Here is an 18,035-nt window from a genome sequence, read left to right on the forward strand (position 1 = left end):
CTGTGTTGCTTTGGAAAGTGCTGTGAAAGATACCTGTGAGATTCAGATCCTAGATAAGTTTTTACCAGGAATGTTCAAAACATCACTATATTTTTCCGGAGATGCCTTATTTCTCTTTTTTCTCAAGATACACACATATCTCTCACATCTTGCTGCTTATGGTAGAGCGTGAAAGAAAATGGAGTAGCTTTTCCCAAATCACTTATGTATGGACCATTATTTAAGAGTAAAAACATCTTAACACTTTGTTAAAGTTTGGTAAGTTTTATAGGCAGTGTCCAGTTCATAGCAGTGACGAGTTAATAATGGCAATGCCAGTAACAGTGTTCAGTTCATGGACAAATGAATTCTTATTCCAAATTAAGAATGGAGAAGAATATCCATGTATCAGTGTTTACATCTCACAGATGCAGTCTATTGGGTAAAATAAAATTAAATTACTCTGAAAGTGTAGTCTCTGAAGTAATTTCTATCTCTTTTGTTTTTCAGTATAAGTATAGAGACCTAACTATACAGGAGACAACCAGTGTTATTACTCAATACAAGGACCTCAAACCTGTCATGGATTCATATGGTTAGTCTGCATGAGAAAATTTTTGTTATTGAATTGGTGATGGCTTAGATGTATTTGTTAGTTTTTGTGGGGGGAAAAGGAGGTTAAAACCAGAAAACATAATTTGAGTTTCTCTTTTTGGTCTTTGACATCAGTACTTCTTTAGAAACAGTTATTTTCTAAAATAACTTTTCAGTATTTCTTAGTCTGTGTAATGTGCCAAAAAGTGATGCATTTTTCACAGCTTTGCTTTTAATCACTCAGTGATGTCATATCTGTTGGTGTCCTGAGATTGCTGGTATCTTACAAATTCAGCTGTGCTGCCATATAAAGATATTTTTAGAGTTCTGTTTGGAAAGAACTGCAAATCAATGAGCAAATGCTTCATTAAAATTAATTGTGGCAGTCCGTAAGAGTGTGCAGAAAACATAGTCAATGTAGAAAATTGTCATGAGGGTTTTGTCATGTAAATTCTTGGTGGCAGTCACTGTTTTTTAGCTATTTTAAAGGCTCTACGTAAATTTAAATTTATTAAGTGAAGATGGTGTCTGGGGTTCGCTCCACGAGGGCATGGTTTCACAGAGTACAGTGAACCAGCACAGCTGCTGAGGTCAACCTCCTTATGATCACCCTTTTAAACTGTCACCTGTGGGATTCCTCTGAGTGTTGCTTTATATTACCAATACATCACCAGAGATTTTAAAGCCTTCTGCTTTTTAAATTGTGAATTTGAATTCAGAAATATTAAGAAGGGGCTTGGACGAGTAAAAGATAAATCAGTTCTAACTTGAATAGCTGCAAGCCAGCAGCTGTCACAGAAATAAAAATTCACAGTGACTCGAGAAACAAAACAAGAGGGAAGGGACTGTGACTGGAATAGCTGCACAAGTCTGTCTGAGGATGGTGATCAGAATTCCAGATAGCTTTGAGCTGTAGCCATTTGTGTTACCTAATGCTTTCTAAGCTACCTGGAAGAGGCTAAGCACAGAATCACTTACAGATAATCCATATTATTTGTGGCAGTGACATCAGCAACAAGAAAATGGTTACATTGCTGTTGAGTTCGTTTTCAACTTCATATTAATAATTAAATACATGCCCCCATCTAAGTCCCAACATGTTCTACCAACCTTTGCAGAACTTTAGCACCACAGCAATTGTACACTGTAAGCTACGTTTGATGTATGACTAGAAACTTCCAGGTGAAGTTAGGAAGACAAAAGCTTTCTCAGCAGAAACTGGTTTATTCAGCCAAGAATAATGTATTGGATTAAAACTGTGAGAAAACTAAATGCAGCAACTCAGTAAATGTAGGTCAGGGTTCTTGTGTGGTTTGTGAACTAAAACAGATTTGGCAGTCAGTCAAGTGCTACTCATTTCTTCCTCTTCAGTGTGTTATTGTTTGGTTAAATTACCTTTACTGACTCTGTAATAAATGCCTGTGGCCCAGTAATTTTCAGTACTCTTGCTGATCTGTTTGTTTGGTGAAAACATAAGAAATTCTTTACAGTCCTCAGATGACAGCTGTTTTCTGAAATTAAGTTTGAGTTCAGATTATCTTTGCAGCAATTTGCATGATTTGCAGTTTGTAAGGTTCCAACATGTTTTACTTGCTCTCTGAATGAGGAAACAGTTTTATTTGCAGTGAAGGTAGTTTGACAATATTTAGTCATTCATTTCTTGGAAATGTGTTATTCATAAGGAGTTGCCTGACTGTAGAAAGTCATTTGCTAGTCCATTAATGTGTAAGAGCAGAACCTTTCAAGCTGAGTTTATATGTATGCAGCTTTGCAAACCTATGCCAATAAATACATGAGGTAAAACCTGAGCAGAGATTAACACAGCAAACGTGTGTGTTTGTTCCCTTTCAGTTTTTAACGATGGTTCCTCTAGGGAGTTGATGAGCCTCAGTGGAACCATTCCCGTGCCTTACAGAGGTATGCATTTGTTATAATTATCATCACCCCTCTATTTTCCCACATTACATGAAAAATTATTTAGATTTGTCCTGGTTCAACTTCACTGCTTCAGTGATCACTGTTTTTCCGAAATTCTTTACTTGCCCAAAGCAAAATATTTTAAACAAATTGTTCCCTATTTATGCTGCAGGATAAAATTTGAACGTTGAGCATTGCTTCTTCAGTCTTGTACAGCTCTGTAACATCTTTTTTCTTTCAATACTGCACATTTTTCAAGCTTGTCAATTGAATGAGCAATAATACAAACCATTTGTTGCTGCAACTAGTGATAATTCAGATTAGGATCTAGTAATGGTGCATTGTAGAACAAATGAGATAATGTATTGGTTGTAAATGACAGTTGTAGATCACAGTTAAATTGTTCTGAAAATGTTGAGCTGGTGGCCATAATGTCAGCTATTCATTGAATGTTATTAGCAGATTTTGGCTTCAGCTTCCAACTGTGCAGTTGAGTTTGAGGGGTTTAGGAGGTTTTTTTATACATCTGGATACAAGGGGATGGTTGAAGATCTGGAATAACTTTTAAAATCTTTCAAAATATCTTTTCTAGGTAACACATACAATATCCCAATTTGCCTGTGGCTGCTGGACACCTACCCTTTCAACCCCCCAATTTGTTTTGTTAAACCCACTAGCTCTATGACAATAAAAACTGGGAAGCATGTTGATGCAAATGGAAAGATATACCTTCCTTATCTGCATGAGTGGAAATATGTAAGTATAGGGAACCTGAAATTCTCAAATTGCTCAGTTCTGCATTCCTTGAGATAGTTGTATCATTTTAAACAAAAAGCATAATCCTTTTTATTTGAGATCTTAAACCATTTTTAAAATTAAAACAGCTGCTTATTATTTGTAATATCTTAAAGTTCAGGATGTTTCCTTCTGTGTCCTTGTTAATTTAATGTAGTTGCAGCTTGCCTGATTAAACAGTGCAGCATAAAGGCATCCTTCTGTGGCAGAACACTGTTGTGAGATAAGAACATTTACAGAAGGGAAATTATAAATTCTGTTAAAACATCTCTGTGCTGAATTTAATCTCTGTGACTAAAATGGGTTTGTACGAGCGTTTGGACTTAATGTAGTCATTCTTGGGCCTTGAATATGTGGATGTATTTGTTTTTCCAATGAATAGAGGCATTGAGCAGTGCAGGACTCATAGAAGTTGTGACGAAAATGTGGACTTGTAAAGAAGATAAACTGTGCTGACAAGGTTAGAAGAATAATACAAGGTGCATAGTTCATAAAAAGCGAACAGGAATAAATTTATTAAGGATGAGTGGTAGGTCAGCACTTGCATGATAATAGTGGAAAAACGCTGCCTGGATCAGGATGCAGATCTTCCACTAGCAAGAGAATCATCCAAGGTACAGGGGATACAGAATTCTTTCAGTTTGAGAGGCTGGTAAAATTAAGTAAGTGGATTATAGAGCTGAGAAAATTTGGAAATGGGACATTTAATATGGTACTCCATTCATGGTGCTTGTTCTTATTTTGGCAAAATGAAATCATGCCTATATTAAGTGTAGTTATAAACAGAAAAGCCTAGTTTAGTTGTATTTAAAGGAGGTTTGTGCCACTCCTTAGTGGGTTAGAATATTTTTTCCATTGAGACATTCTGAACCAGAGAATAAGCTGTGGTATGTGAAATCGAAATGTCTGAAAACTTAGTGATCTGCACTTTTTTCAAGTTGGAGAGTGGATTTAAAATTTTAAAATATTACCATAATCCCCCATTGGACAGTCATCTTCAGTCATTTATTGTCCTGCAGTTGGCAGGGAACTGTGTATTACCCAATTTATTCTGGGTTTGGATGTGGCTGCAGCTGTACTTTGCTATACTATTTTGAATACCATCTGACTGGGCTTGGCATCTGTAAAAAAAAAATCCAGAAAGGAAGTTAAATATGCACATATATATATATTAAAAAAAAAAAATTAAACCCACAATAAAAGAAATGCTTTTGAGGGCTGATGGTATCCTGTTGTTGCTCTAGTCAGTCAAACTCTCTGTTAGAAAAATGAACAACTTGTGATTTGCTTTCCCTCACAGCCCCAGTCAGACTTGCTAGAGCTGATTCAGGTCATGATTGTTGTGTTTGGAGAGGAACCTCCAGTCTTTTCTCGGCCCACGGCTTCGTCGAGCTACCCACCATACCAGGCTACAGGCCCTCCAACTAGTAAGTGCTCATGACTACTAATTTCTGCAAATAATCGTATTAATATTCCACAGGGGTTTTACCCTGCATAATTTTCCAACAAATTATGCATTTTACAGTAGAATGACTTTGGGTATTGCTGGCTGATGAATTCATCTGTGCTGTACTTGGCCTCATTGGACTTGGTGATCTTAAAGGTCTTTTCCAACCTAAAAGATTCTGTGAGTCTAAGAATGCGTGTGTTTTTTAGGTTTCTGGAAGGGAAAAACCAAGCTGGTATTAAAACCCAAACAAAACCCAAACACACACATACAAACACTCCCTAAGCTTCTCAAAACAAGCAGTATCCTGCCAATATTCTGAGATAGCCTTTATTCAGATAACTGTATTTTAATTTTATTTATTCTGATAATACATGTTCATCTGTTACATTGCCTGCAACCATTGATTTCATAAGCAAAAGCATGCTATATTGCATGTGTTTCCTATGCCCATGCTCCTGTTTTGTGGGGTTTATTTTTATTTTTTAAAAAATGATGGCTGAATGTGAAAATACCCCTGCCTTGTGATTGTTTTGTTTATTCTTCTCTGTTGATCTGGTGCTCTGACCAGATCAACAATCTGGTACCCATTCTTGTTTCCTTGCAAAAATTCTCAAGACATTTTAAATCTTGTATTTATTTAAACTTGTGGAGGCATCTTGTTTTAAAGACTGGGGATAGGTGGGTGGGACAAAAAGGGGAAGGAGGAAACAGAAAATCCTAGAAATTCTCCCAAGAGGAGACTCTGCATAGGGTAGAGTAGACCTACTGAAAGCAAAGACTGGGGCAGGAGGGGAGTGGGTTCAGATTAGCTGGAGATTCTTTAATGATTTTATAAGACTTCTAATTTTACCTTAATGGTAGAGTATTTGTATTTGGGGCTATTTATTTCTGCTGTATTTTTAAGGCTGTTTACTCTTCAACTGCAGTATGGCTTTTGCCTGATCATAGAGTTACATATGGAATGCTGAAGTGCTATTCACTTCCATTTCCAGCAGAAACCATTTTTAACAAGGTCTTAGGCTCTTAACCTGTGAGAAAAGGGATAGCAAACATAAATGGGACTTTTAGGAATAGTCAGATAAAGCTTGGAGCTTTTTTGCCTGTCCAGTGCTAGCCTGCCTGTAAGAGCACTAGATGATTGTATTGTCCTGATCTTCCAGGAACAGTGGGTGTCAGTCTAAGTGTAGTTTTAGTAGAGGCTGTGACTTGTGCTTTAAGGACAGACCATCAACTGGAACACACTTGTTTACTCTTGTAACCACTCAAAACTGAAGTACTTTGAATTACTATTTTGAATTGAATTGAATTGAACCGAAGTACTATGAATTACTTCATAGCTGAAGTAATTTTAGTGGAAATGTTTCAGGGGTTTTAAATTGTTAATAGCTACTTAATTTTCCTAGTCTAGTCAGACTTTCCTTATTTTGCAGACATTTAAGATTTGGGTTTTTTCAAGTTCTACAGACATTGTTTGAGAAGAAATTAAGCCCTTTTACAAAAACTGTAAAAACATTTGAAAGCATTCAAGGGTGAAAATAGCTTGGCTCTTAAAAAAAACCCCAAACACTATTTGATGTAATATTCCTAAAATTGCTAGAAATGTGGAATAAGTATGTCCAAAACATAATTTCTGTCTTAAAATTGTGAAGACTGTTAAAGCCTTACACATTTTTATGTGCTGATAACAGTTTTTTAAAGTATAATTTTAAATAGCAGAAATTGCTGGGTAAGAACATTGTTAAACAGTTAATCAGGTGTTTTGAAAGCCAGCTACTCTGAAGGTACTTAAATTATGCACTCATTATTTAGTGAACACTGGCTACATTAGAAAGGTTATTTTATTTTCTCAGCTACTATATAAAAAAGCTCCTCAGATGTGTCATCTTTAATACCGTGACTTTTTAAGTTCCCTGGCTGCTCAGAGAGGTCATGGAGTCTCCCTCTCTGGAGACATTCAAAACCCACCTGTACATGTTCCTGTCTCACCTGCTGTAGGCAACCTTGGCAGCAGGGGTTGGAGTGGATGATCTCTCCAGAGGTCCCTTCCAACTCTAACAATTCTGTGGTTCTGGGAAATAACACAGTGTTAGTTGTTCTAAGGAATGTCTGATTGAATTCCATTACAGTTCTCGCGCTCTCCCTCCAAACAAAAATACTCTTGAAAATATGTTAACCACGTTTGATAGGTAGAGGTAGAATCTTCAGAAATGTAAAATTTGCCTCTCATTTGTTAAAATGTGCTTGGTTACACAGAAGAAATTCTAACTGGTGAGTGCACGGTGGGAAGGTCTGCTGCAGTTTAGTCCTTTTTGTGTTTAGAGAGGGAGCGGCTGCCCTGGTCAGTGGATGTACCAAACACCTGCACGTTTGCCTCTTGCTGAGCTGCACGAGAGCAGCAGGGAAAACATCTGGGATTGTTGTGAAAAGGGGTGGTGGTAGGGGATGCAGGGTGTGTGTTTTTGAGGGGGTTTGGCCACAGAATGACTTCTCTTTACTCCTTTTCCATTGTGTTATACTGAATTCATTGTCCAATAAATTTTGAAAAGCGTCTTACTGCAGTTGATATATCAGGGCATGTATTAAACTTCTGAAGTGTAAAAATGTGCAAAATCCTTGTTTTGTTTAGCTTCCTATGTGCCAGGAATTCCAGGTGGAATATCTCCCTATCCAGCAACAAACACTCCAAATCCTAGGTAAGAACCCCTTTAAACCAGCATCAACCATTTACAAGGTAGGGAGTTTCACTGAATAGTATCTAGTCTTAGTTATATTTTCATATGACATATTTGTTGTATAATTTTTCATGTTAGCAGGGTTTTTTAAACCCTGGAGGAAAGTTTAGTTTTCTTAGTGTTGCTTCAAATACAATCTACTAGGGTGATAACTATATTTTGGAAATTCTTACCTAACTCCCAGCCGTTACCTTGCTTCATTTGTATATCAGAATAATTTTTATCAGGTTGATGTGTTTACATGACATAGAAAGAAATGAGCCTCTACAAGTTGGGGGGTTTTATTAGCCTTGTTAATCTTGTTTGGGTTAATTAGCAACTCAAAAATTGACCAAAACTTTTCTGGGTTAGTACAAACCTTGACTCCAGCATAAATGCGGGCTGAATTCAGGGCACTTCTAAGCAAATTTGAAGGACACAAAATTACTTTAAAAGATTTTTACTAATTCTGTCCTCTTAAGTATGTTATGGTTTGGAATAAAGCTTTTCCAGAAAAGTTCCAGTTCTGACTTAGCAAACGGCAAGATGTTGATTACTACCTCCTAGTGTTTACCTACATTTTCTTTACACCATAATTAATTGTTTTATTATAAATATCCTTATGTCCGGAATTTGTGTTAGGAGCATACGAAGAGTTGAAGAGTTGCTGTAGTATATTGCTTCTTTTTTCTTTTTTTTTTAATAAAAATTTTTATTTAATAAAAATTTTATTTAATAAAAATTTTTAAACCTCTGTAAGGATTGGGAAGTTATGTTTTAGGAGGCGAGTGGGGATTTTTATAAGTTCTTATGGCATATTTTTGTCCTCCTACATACAGTTGTTTAAAAGTGCTCTTAATGTTTGTTACAAAAGTGATTAATAGAAAAACTAATTTTAAAATAATTTATGAATGAACAGAAAGGTTTAAGACCTATTAAGTTTGCAGTTTCTTGGAGAGAGACAGAATATGCTTATTCTATATTTTACATGTTTTCTTGGATCATTTTGTTTACTTATGTCTACAGCTGATACCCTGCTACATGCAGATGTCTGCAGTCTGGCACTGACTACTCTGAGTCCTTGTTTCAGTTATAGTACATGTATTTTAGAAAGGTGTTCTAAACTGTCATGTATGCCATCTCACAATTGTTTCAGTGAAAAAATTAATACTTTTGCTTTTCTATATCCTTCAGAGCAGGTTTCTAGAGGAGTTTTGTTTCACCTCACAAGAATATTTGGAACCACATTTTTAGGTTTATGTACAGCAGCTCAGCAGTCATTGTGCTAACTATTCTTATTAAAAATGATTGAGCTGGAATTGCTCTTTATGAGTTTGTAGCTAGAATAATTTCTTGTGAATATTTGTGGGGTTGAACCGAATTTTTAATTTGTAATAATGTAAAGGGAATAACTAGAAAGAGTTTCAGGTAAAATGGTATCTGAAATCATATCAGAAATATATATTGTGAGAGATGTCAGCTTCTGAAAAAGTGAACTGAAAAAGAGAAAAAATATAACTTGGTCTGCAATTTAAATATTTTATTACATGAACAAATGTTTAACCCGGTGACATAAAAGTAATATACATGGATGATGTTTTCCAAATAGTTACGTAACATTAGCATATCTTTCTTTGCTGAAGTGGCTTCCCAAGCTATCCTTATCCAGGTGGTGTTCCATTTCCAGCAACCACTAGTGTTCAATACTACCCTTCTCCACCTCCTGTGACCACTGTTGGTGAGTACCTTGGAAGGGATTTCTCTGAAGTGAACCTTTCCTCTGTAACTGATATGGAAAGAAACAAAATGGGAGAGGAATCTGTTGTTCTTATTCTGAGCGTCCAAAGTATTAATCTTTAATTAAGAACGTTACTCAAAGGAAGAATAAAACACATTGGATGTCTTCTTTCTTGTACTTTATTCACTCAGGAATTTGGTAAATTCTTGGGTGTGTGCAATACACTGTGTGTGCTCTGTGAATATTTTGAAGAACACTGGATGTAACTACATATTTTTTTCTCACCCTTTAACTGTAGGTGACTTTTGATTGTCTGCATTGCTCTATTTGTGGTTTAGAAAAAGATTTTTGTCATCATTTAAACATCTCCTGGACTTGCTTTATTAACTCTTTATTTATACTTTTTGTACTCCAGAAGTAGTAGCTGTTTAAAGCAGAGGTTTCCAGTGCGTTTGGGATGAGCTTCCTTTTTACTGAGTTTCTTCTCCAGCCTCTTCCCTGTTGCTTCTTATTGGTCCCTACTTGTCACTTCCTCCTTTCTTCCCTTCAGCAACAGGATCTAGGGTATTATTGACTTGTGTCTTTTCCCTGTCTGCTGCTCTGTAGCCCTTGGCTGACAAAATACAAGCTTTGTTTCCATTAGTGTGTGTGTGTAGGAGACTGGGAATCAGTGCTAAATAGCATCTAGTTAAGTAGGAAGTTGGTGCAGTAACTTTGCAGTTGGTTGATAATCCTTTTGGCACAGTTAAAAGGTGATGATGTAGACTCTCTTGTGATGTTGTTCACATTATCAGTCCATTGTAGTCTATAGTCTATTTTCCACCATAATTTAAAAGTGCATCTGTAGATTCTTCATTTAATATGTGACACCTCCCAGTTATTTATAGAATGGCCTGGATTAGAATCATAAAATGTCTCTTCTCTCCAGAACTCTCCGTATTTTGAGATTTTCCTTCACACACATGGATACAAAGCAAGCTTGGCAAGAGAAGAAAGATACTTCTACTTTACTCTTAGTAAAATATCTGAGGAGTTACTTTATTACAGAATTTGGAAACAACAGTAGCTTGGTTGCTGTATTCTTCTTGTGCCTGATCCCATCTTTTGTGTCCCAAATGCTTTCAGCCTTCTGAATTAGGAGAGTCTTTCTTGAAACTTCTTGGCTGCCTCAGTGGTCCCCTGCACTCTGAGGTGATGTGTGTGTGCCACGCACGCTGCAGGAAAGCTGCTGTCCCACACAAGCGCCTCAAACAGTGCTCAGTGTGGTGGGGCTGCAGTTGGATCCTGGAAGAATGAATGATCTCCACTGCTCTCGTGTAGGGAGCTGGTAACCTTTCCAGGGAATGCTGACTTTCTGCACTGTCTTTCTCAAACAAAGCCAGTTTTGCTTTTATGTAGTAGAGTGTTCTATTTCTTTCCCTCATTTTCGTCCCCACTGAAGAGGAACAGAGGTGGAATATCTGCCAGAGGCTCCTTAAGTCCTGTGTTAGATCATCTGAGACCGCATTGTAATCCCAGGTTTCATAGTGGCAATTTAACATTAGACTGATTCGTTTGATGCAGCCTGGTTAAAGTCCTGCATCTGTTATACCTGGTTTATCTCTTGTGCCAAATGAAATGTAAACATGTCTCTTTAATCATCCGTTATATTTACAATACTGTGGGTGGTTCTTGTTGGTGTGTGTATTTTGTTGGGTTTTTTTGACAATACAATATTTTTTTTTCTTTCAACTGGAAATGTTTATTTCCTGTGGAGTTTGTTTGTCTGGGGTTTATTGTGGTAGTTTATTTAGGAGCATATCAGGTGCTACAACTTCAGAGTTTTGTGGGCAGGTGGTGGTGGTGTTTCCTATAGTGAGGTCAGTTTGCGTTGAATGAAAATGGTCCTTCAGAGTAACTTAAATTTTTAATAATTGCTGGTTTTTTTCAAATAGTCCATCAGGCTTTTTCTTTCTGTTCAGTCATCTACCATTAATTACCTTTCTGATGCAGTTCCTAGTTTGATGATTCTGTAAGGTTACTTCTGAAACCAGACTCTCCCTGGTAAAGGGTAAAGGTCTCAAGTGCTCTGTGGATTTAATGACCATGTGCCATAAAATCTACCCCAGGCTGGGCTAATTATGGAAGTGACAGAAAATGCTACAGGTTCATGCTCTTTAAGAAGATACATAAAGTCTAATTGAGCTGTATAAAATAATGCTTAATATGTTCAAAGACCTCTTTCCTATCTGTTGGCATTTCTGTGTGAACATTCATTGTGTTAGGTGTATTGTGATTTTATTTTTTCTGTCCTACTTTACGGTTAAAGTGAGCCTTGTATAAAATCTTCCTGAGTGAGGGATATCAGGGAAAAAGAAAGTAAACATCAGTTCTACTGATGTTAGTTCTGGCAGATTCTGACTTTGTGTTAGAGAATAATTCACTCTGTAAAGTAAACAGTAACTGAAATCATGCTAATGTTGTTTTTGAAGGGAAGTCAGGCCTTTTTGATTTGGAAGAATTGTCTGCCTGAAACAGAAAGTCCTAAACTCCTTGTCCTAGATAATTTCACTCACTCTGTCTAGGTTTTACTTCTCAATGTAGAAAGTGCTGTTCTTTCTCCTTTTCATAAGGAGCAGCATTGATGGATTTGTAGATTTGTTTATATGGTGCTGTTTGACAACTTCTATTGCTGGTTCTAATAGTTAACCAAATATTGCAAATTACCTCGTTGACTGGCAACAAAGTGAACTCTTCAGGCCATAGCTGTAAATCAGATCAAGTGTTGAGACATTCATATTTTCTAAGGCTGTCTTTGTACCATTTGATTAATAATCTAATCTACCTTTCAGTAGTAATTAGCTTATTTTTTTAAAAAGTGCACATATGCTATTGCAACTTGTGTGTAAGTCAAGTGCTCATGTTCGTACTGATCAAAAACCTCTGTGTTCTTAATTTTAGAAGGCTTTGGTGGATTAGTAAGCATGATGTGCATCTTCCCATAGTTCATGTCATTTATTTGCATAGCTTTATTTTTCCGCGTATCCGACTTGGTGTAGGTTTTTGTGGACAGGAGCAGAGTAAAAAGAGTAGGGAAGAGATAACAAATTTATGCAGTCTTGTTTTGTTAGCAGAAGTCCAAAAAATCCTCAGGCAGAGTTAAGATTTTTAAACTGTTCTAGATTTTTAAACTGCTCTGGATTGTTGCTGATTCTCAGGAAGATATCCAGCCTACCCCAAGAACACTGTAATGATGAACTGTCACTAAAGAGTCCACCTTTTTCTTGAATAACTAGTGAAATCATTGTAATCTTGTTTCTAGCTAATAGTAGTTCAGTTACTGTTAGTAACATATTGAAAAATATATTTATCAGTGGTTACTTTAGTGCAATTTAGTCTAAAAATGCCAGTCTTTGATCTATTTTGTCTAAATGGCAAAACCAATGTATGCTTTGTGTTGCTTATTTTCTTTTGCCTTTTTCTGAAGGCCTGTGATTATTAAGAAAGGTGAAGAGGTTTACTGGATTTCAGCAGACTTGAGGCACCTTTCTGAACTTCTGGGAAGAAAACCAAAAGATAGGCTGAAGATTTTTGTCTTCAGTTATACAAGATTCATGGGAGCCATGATGAATATTTTTTCACTTTGTCATTTTTTGAAACCTGGGGTCCAGGGAAACATGATGTACATAATGCTGTAACAGCTTCAGGGGTTTGATAGCTGTGTCTCTGAGAAGTATGAGAAGATACTCTGGTAAAAATTGTTTTTGCAGATTCTCTTTGCAGTTATAGAGCTTCAAATCTCTCTGCATTTCATTCATAAGAGTTGTAAAGTTTGGGCACAAAAGCTGCTACTCCAGTTTTCCCCACAGAGGAGTGGTTGACGTGGTTTGTGATAAATAGCACCAATAGCCACTTTACATTCTCTAGAGCACGCTGAGATTCCTGGTCTGCAGATATATTGCACTTTCTGTGACAGACACAGAGCACTTAACTTTCTATTTAAGAAGGTGTTAGTGACAGACTCTTGAAGTTATCCTTGAAAGGCCGATTTGCAAAAGGAATATTCAGTTCCCCTGCCCCATTTGCTCACTTTCTTGCCCACAGGGATGCACTGTTCTTGAACTTGGAGGAAGTGATCCTTGAATATGCCCCAGCTCTCTTGGACCCCTCTTTCCTCTAGTGTACATTCCAATGGAATTCTTCCAAGAAGGTGCCTGAAGAGGCCAAATTAGCTCTCCTGAAGTCCAGGATTGTGATGTTATTCATTGCCTTGCTGTCTCCTTGCAGGAGAACTCTATGGTCATGGTCACTGTAGCCGAGACTGCCCCAACCTTCACATCTCCAACCAGACCTTCCTTGTTAGTTAAATAAGGTCCCAGCACACCTTTCTTCTCTATCAGAAAGTTATTGTCAACATTTTCCAGGAGCCTCCTGGACTGTGTGTGCCCAGCTGTGTTGTCTCTCCAGCAGATGTCAGGGTGGTTGTAGTTCTCCATGAGAACCAAGGCCTGGGACTGTGAGGCTGCTTCCAGTTGTCTGTAAAAGGCCTCATCATCTTCCTCCTCAACAATGTCACCCTTGCCTAGTCTGCCCTTTAATCCTAACCCATAAACCCTCAGCTCACCATCCTCCCACAGACAGAGCTGCATACATTCCATGTGTTCTCCTACATAAAGGGGAACTCCACCGCTTTGCCTTCCTGGCCTGTTTTTCCCAAAAAGCATGTAGCCATTCCTTTTAACGTCCCAATCATTCAAGCTATCCCACCCTGTCTCTGTAAACACAGTGGGAGCAAAGCTTTGCGACTGCACACAGATCTTCACATCCTCCTGTTTGTTTCCCATACTGCCTATATTGGTGTACAGGCCCTTCAGTGAGGTATTCAAGGATGTCTGTTTTCCAGGAGGGGTGTAAGAGGATAACCCATAATCACTTTCTGGGCTACGTTCCCTTCCCCGCTTGGGCTGCAGGGGTGGTCTCTATAACTCTCTGTCTGTCTATCCTAGTTTAAAGCTCTCTTTAGTAGGCTAGGTAATCCTAAAAAAAAAAAACAACACAAAACGGTAATACCTATAGGCAAATTCACTGTCTCAAGCCAGCTGCTACATTAATTGTAGTTGAGTACATCTGTCCATTAACTCTTATTCTTTTTCGAAAGGACTCAGATGAATAACATTTATAGGCTTCACAGGAAATGGCCAGCTCATTTTTAAATTAAAGAAAGATTTTGGATGTGGGAATAGTAAACTGAATGAATGGATGTATACTCTGAAATTTTCTTGTGTCTCTTAAATTTACTTGTGTTTATCTGAATGTATTCTATCTCACTGTGGTTTCTTCACTGCTTCTGAAAATTGTTAGGGAAAGCAGAAGAATTTTACTGTCTCACATTGCTGAAGTACAGCAGCAAGTTGGCCACTTTTTATTCCAACTGGCTTTATGCTGAAGCTGCTGCAGCACAGTTAGTCTTATGCCTGTGAAATTTTCTTGGGCAGGACCCAGCAGAGATGGAACCATCAGTGAGGACACCATTCGAGCCTCCCTTATTTCGGCGGTCAGTGACAAACTGAGATGGCGGATGAAAGAAGAAATGGATCGTGCACAAGCTGAGCTCAACGCCTTGAAAAGGACAGAAGAGGACCTGAAGAAAGGGCACCAGAAACTGGAAGAGATGGTAACGCGCCTGGATCAAGAAGTGGTAAGCTGAGATGGACCACTGCTCCTACCTGAGCGTTCCTAGTAGTGAACAGAAGCTTGTAATTAATTAATTATTAAGCGTGATAGAAATAGCAAAGTTTCCAGTGCATCTGTTTTTTCTTTCAGAGCTGGGGTGCATGTGCTCAGACTAAAGCAAGTCAGAAATAGCAGTGACCAAAAGATGCAGTGTCCTGCTGGTTTATTACAAATGTCACTGCTTGGCAGTAGAGGAACAGTATAATTTTCTCCCAGCTTTGCTGAAAACTGTTAGTGGTGTGAGATTATGTCATATTTGGGTATCAGTTTCTTGGTAATAGTGTGCAACAGCAGCACTGGAGAACATGCCTGTGTCTCAGTGCAGAGAATACTGATTTTGGTCACAGCCTCCTTGTATAACCTGCAGACCTTACCTTTCCCAGAGGACTCTTTCCTACTCACAGTATGCTCAGAAATTCCTGTGGTTTTTCATTAAGGCATCATCTGCTTAGCCTATCTGCTCCTTGCATTGGTGCTTGGCAGTAGGATTTTGGGATTGATGAACAGTTTCTGAAACGAGCTCAGTGTTCAGATATGGTTTAAAAATAATTAGAAATTATTAATCAGGACTAGAGAACAGGGGATACCGTTATGTCACCAAGTGAATCTGTGATGTGCCCACTTTAAATGTAACGTGTATTTCTAGTCTTTCCTATCTTGGGAGGAAAGGACATAAGAGAACTGCAGATGTTTGATGCAAAGGCAAGAAGGATGATCCAGCAGTATCAGACAGCTTCCATATAGAACATGACTAAGTGTGCTAGGACTGAAGTCTGGAAGAAAAAGACAGTGGGGGCACAAAGAGTGGAATATGGTCGTAGTCTGTATAGTTTTGAGTGATATGAGGAGAAGCACAGTGGTGTATAGTCTGTTCCAGCAGGGCATGAAAAATATCAGGAGGTAAATTCAAGAGTAGCAAAAGGAGGTACATCTCACACAGATGGAGGTAAATTATAGTTCCCTTTAGTGGGCAAAGCCAACACGTTTTATGTCCTGTTAAGTACAGTTAAGTATTTGATCTGTGCTTAACAAGCTTGTAAAAGAGCTTACTTCAGGAGACAGCACATTGCAAAGAAAATACTTTGGCTTTGCTTTTGTTATCTTTAGCTAGTTTAATTGGTTATCTTTCCTTATGTGGCAGCTTGAAAATACTTGAAAAGACTGTTAGCATGCCTTCTCTACAGGTTATAAATTGGTAGTGGATTGACATTATCTAAACCAGATGTTACTTTTTTTAAGGGAAAGAAACCTGAAATATATACACTGATAGCTCTTTCTTTTGTAAAAATCGTAATAGATAGAAGCAAAGAAGTAAAGAATCAACTGGTATGCCTAAAAATCTTTTGTCTAGACAATTGTATCACAAGAAGACATTCAGCTCTTGAGACCTAAGAATTAAATAAACATCTTAATTGTTTTTAGGCTGAAGTTGACAAGAACATTGAACTTCTCAAAAAGAAGGATGAGGAGCTCAGTTCTGCCTTAGAGAAAATGGAAAGTCAGTCAGAAAATAATGACATAGATGAAGTTATTATTCCTACAGCACCACTTTACAAGCAGATCCTGAACTTATATGCAGAGGAAAATGCAATTGAAGACACCATCTTCTACCTAGGGGAAGCACTGAGACGTGGAGTGATAGATTTGGATGTCTTTTTAAAGGTAGGTTTCTTGGGATGTTTTTAAGATGTGCATTTTAAATGCATTTCCTTTGAGCTCTTTTGTTCAGCTTATCAGTGTTTGTGATTTCTTCACTGAAGAGGATTGTGTAGGAACATGAATACTTACATGTTGAAGCATAAGTTTTAGAAAGGAATTTCAGAATTAAAAGACCAGTTTTATAAGAGTTATAGATATGAAGTCATTTAAGGGTGACTGGAGTATTCAGACAGCTTTTCACTTGCAGTCTATGGATGCCTCTGCTGAGGCAGCTGGTGAAGCATTAGAATCCTAGGAAATAAATTAAAAAAATAAAAAAAACCCCCAAGCTAATTTTGCATCTCTAGCAGAGATCTTCTTAGGCAGTTTCTTCCCTTTCTTTGCTGTCTTTAATGCTGAAAGTTCATAATCTCTGATCTAAAAACCTTCCTTTATTTTGTACTTGTGTGCATGGTGATAGCACATGAAACAGATCTGTTGTTATTTTGAAAAGATTAAAAACACTTTTTAACATGGAATAAAATAACACAAAATATGTATGTCAGTAACTAATGTTGCCATTGGATCTTGAAAGATTAGTCTGTACTGGGGCCACTGGCTAGCCAGACTTACTAGTCCTTCCTTTCTCTTAACAATTGAGATTCCCCCCCAAGGTACCACTTAGGCTTTGCTTCTAACAGCCAGTGTACAGTGCACTACATAGAGACATATTTCCTTCTTGTATGGCTTGTTAGTTCTGTTCAGCTACTGCTTGGACTGTTCTCTGCCCCATGGGAGGTGCATTAGTCTGATTTCACCCTGGAGTACATACTACTACTTTGCTAAGAATATGTGTGGAGTTAGTAATTAAAATCACAAAAAATTATACTGTAGTGATTGTATTTGGTAGCCACTTGCCAGTCATTTTAAGCCAAGAAAATGCCACTTAGTAGAATAATGCATTTAGTGTTTAAAAAAAGACACTGTGTTTGGTTCATGGAATATTTTGGGCTTTGAAAATTTGTATTGCAATATAATTAAGTTTATATCAAAACTTTCCCAATAGCCAGCTGTTCTTACTCTTTTCTTTCTGCAGCATGTACGTCTTCTGTCTCGCAAGCAGTTCCAGCTGAGAGCACTAATGCAGAAAGCAAGGAAGACTGCTGGACTCAGTGATCTCTACTAAATTCTCAGACTTTACCTGGGAAGTTAGATTTCCTTATAAAGCAGCCATTTTCTTGATATTTCTCTTAATCAGTAGGTGCCCAGAATAAGTTATTACATCATTCAAGTGTAAGATATTTTGAATCAATAATATATTTTCTTTTTGGTAAAGACTAGCTTTTATTAATGCACTTTCTATCTCCTGTAATCTTTGTGCTGGTGGACTTAACGCTGAATAAAACTTGTTGCATATTTTCTTCCTCTACAGAACTGTGTACAATGTGCTTCCTTTACAGGCAGGGCCTGGCTTATGCAGTGGCAGCTTAAACATATTTTC

General features: G+C 37.6%; 2 protein-coding genes across 4 annotated transcripts in view; both read left to right on the forward strand.

The window, feature by feature from the left end:
* UEVLD (UEV and lactate/malate dehyrogenase domains) overlaps positions 1-2,480 on the forward strand; it is a 22,406-nt gene extending 19,926 nt beyond the window's left edge. For all 3 annotated transcript variants that reach the window (XM_050334857.1, XM_050334856.1, XM_050334858.1), the window contains exons 13-14: positions 490-574; positions 2,425-2,480. In XM_050334857.1, coding sequence (XP_050190814.1) covers positions 490-508 — 19 coding nt within the window. In that variant the 3' untranslated portion in view covers positions 509-574; positions 2,425-2,480. The remainder of the gene's footprint in view (positions 1-489; positions 575-2,424) is intronic.
* The window catches only part of TSG101 (tumor susceptibility 101), a 21,102-nt gene extending 3,134 nt beyond the window's left edge, over positions 1-17,968 (forward strand). Inside the window, exons 2-10 of the mRNA XM_050334864.1 lie at positions 490-574; positions 2,425-2,490; positions 3,083-3,246; positions 4,586-4,712; positions 7,362-7,428; positions 9,090-9,184; positions 14,659-14,861; positions 16,319-16,558; positions 17,631-17,968. Of these exons, the coding sequence (XP_050190821.1) occupies positions 490-574; positions 2,425-2,490; positions 3,083-3,246; positions 4,586-4,712; positions 7,362-7,428; positions 9,090-9,184; positions 14,659-14,861; positions 16,319-16,558; positions 17,631-17,720 (1,137 nt within the window). The 3' untranslated portion in view covers positions 17,721-17,968. The remainder of the gene's footprint in view (positions 1-489; positions 575-2,424; positions 2,491-3,082; positions 3,247-4,585; positions 4,713-7,361; positions 7,429-9,089; positions 9,185-14,658; positions 14,862-16,318; positions 16,559-17,630) is intronic.
* The last annotated feature ends 67 nt before the right edge of the window (positions 17,969-18,035 follow it).

Source organism: Myiozetetes cayanensis, unplaced genomic scaffold, assembly GCF_022539395.1.
Source record: "Myiozetetes cayanensis isolate MyiCay16 unplaced genomic scaffold, myiCay2020 scf6-25, whole genome shotgun sequence".
Classification (NCBI taxonomy): Eukaryota; Metazoa; Chordata; class Aves; order Passeriformes; family Tyrannidae; genus Myiozetetes; species Myiozetetes cayanensis.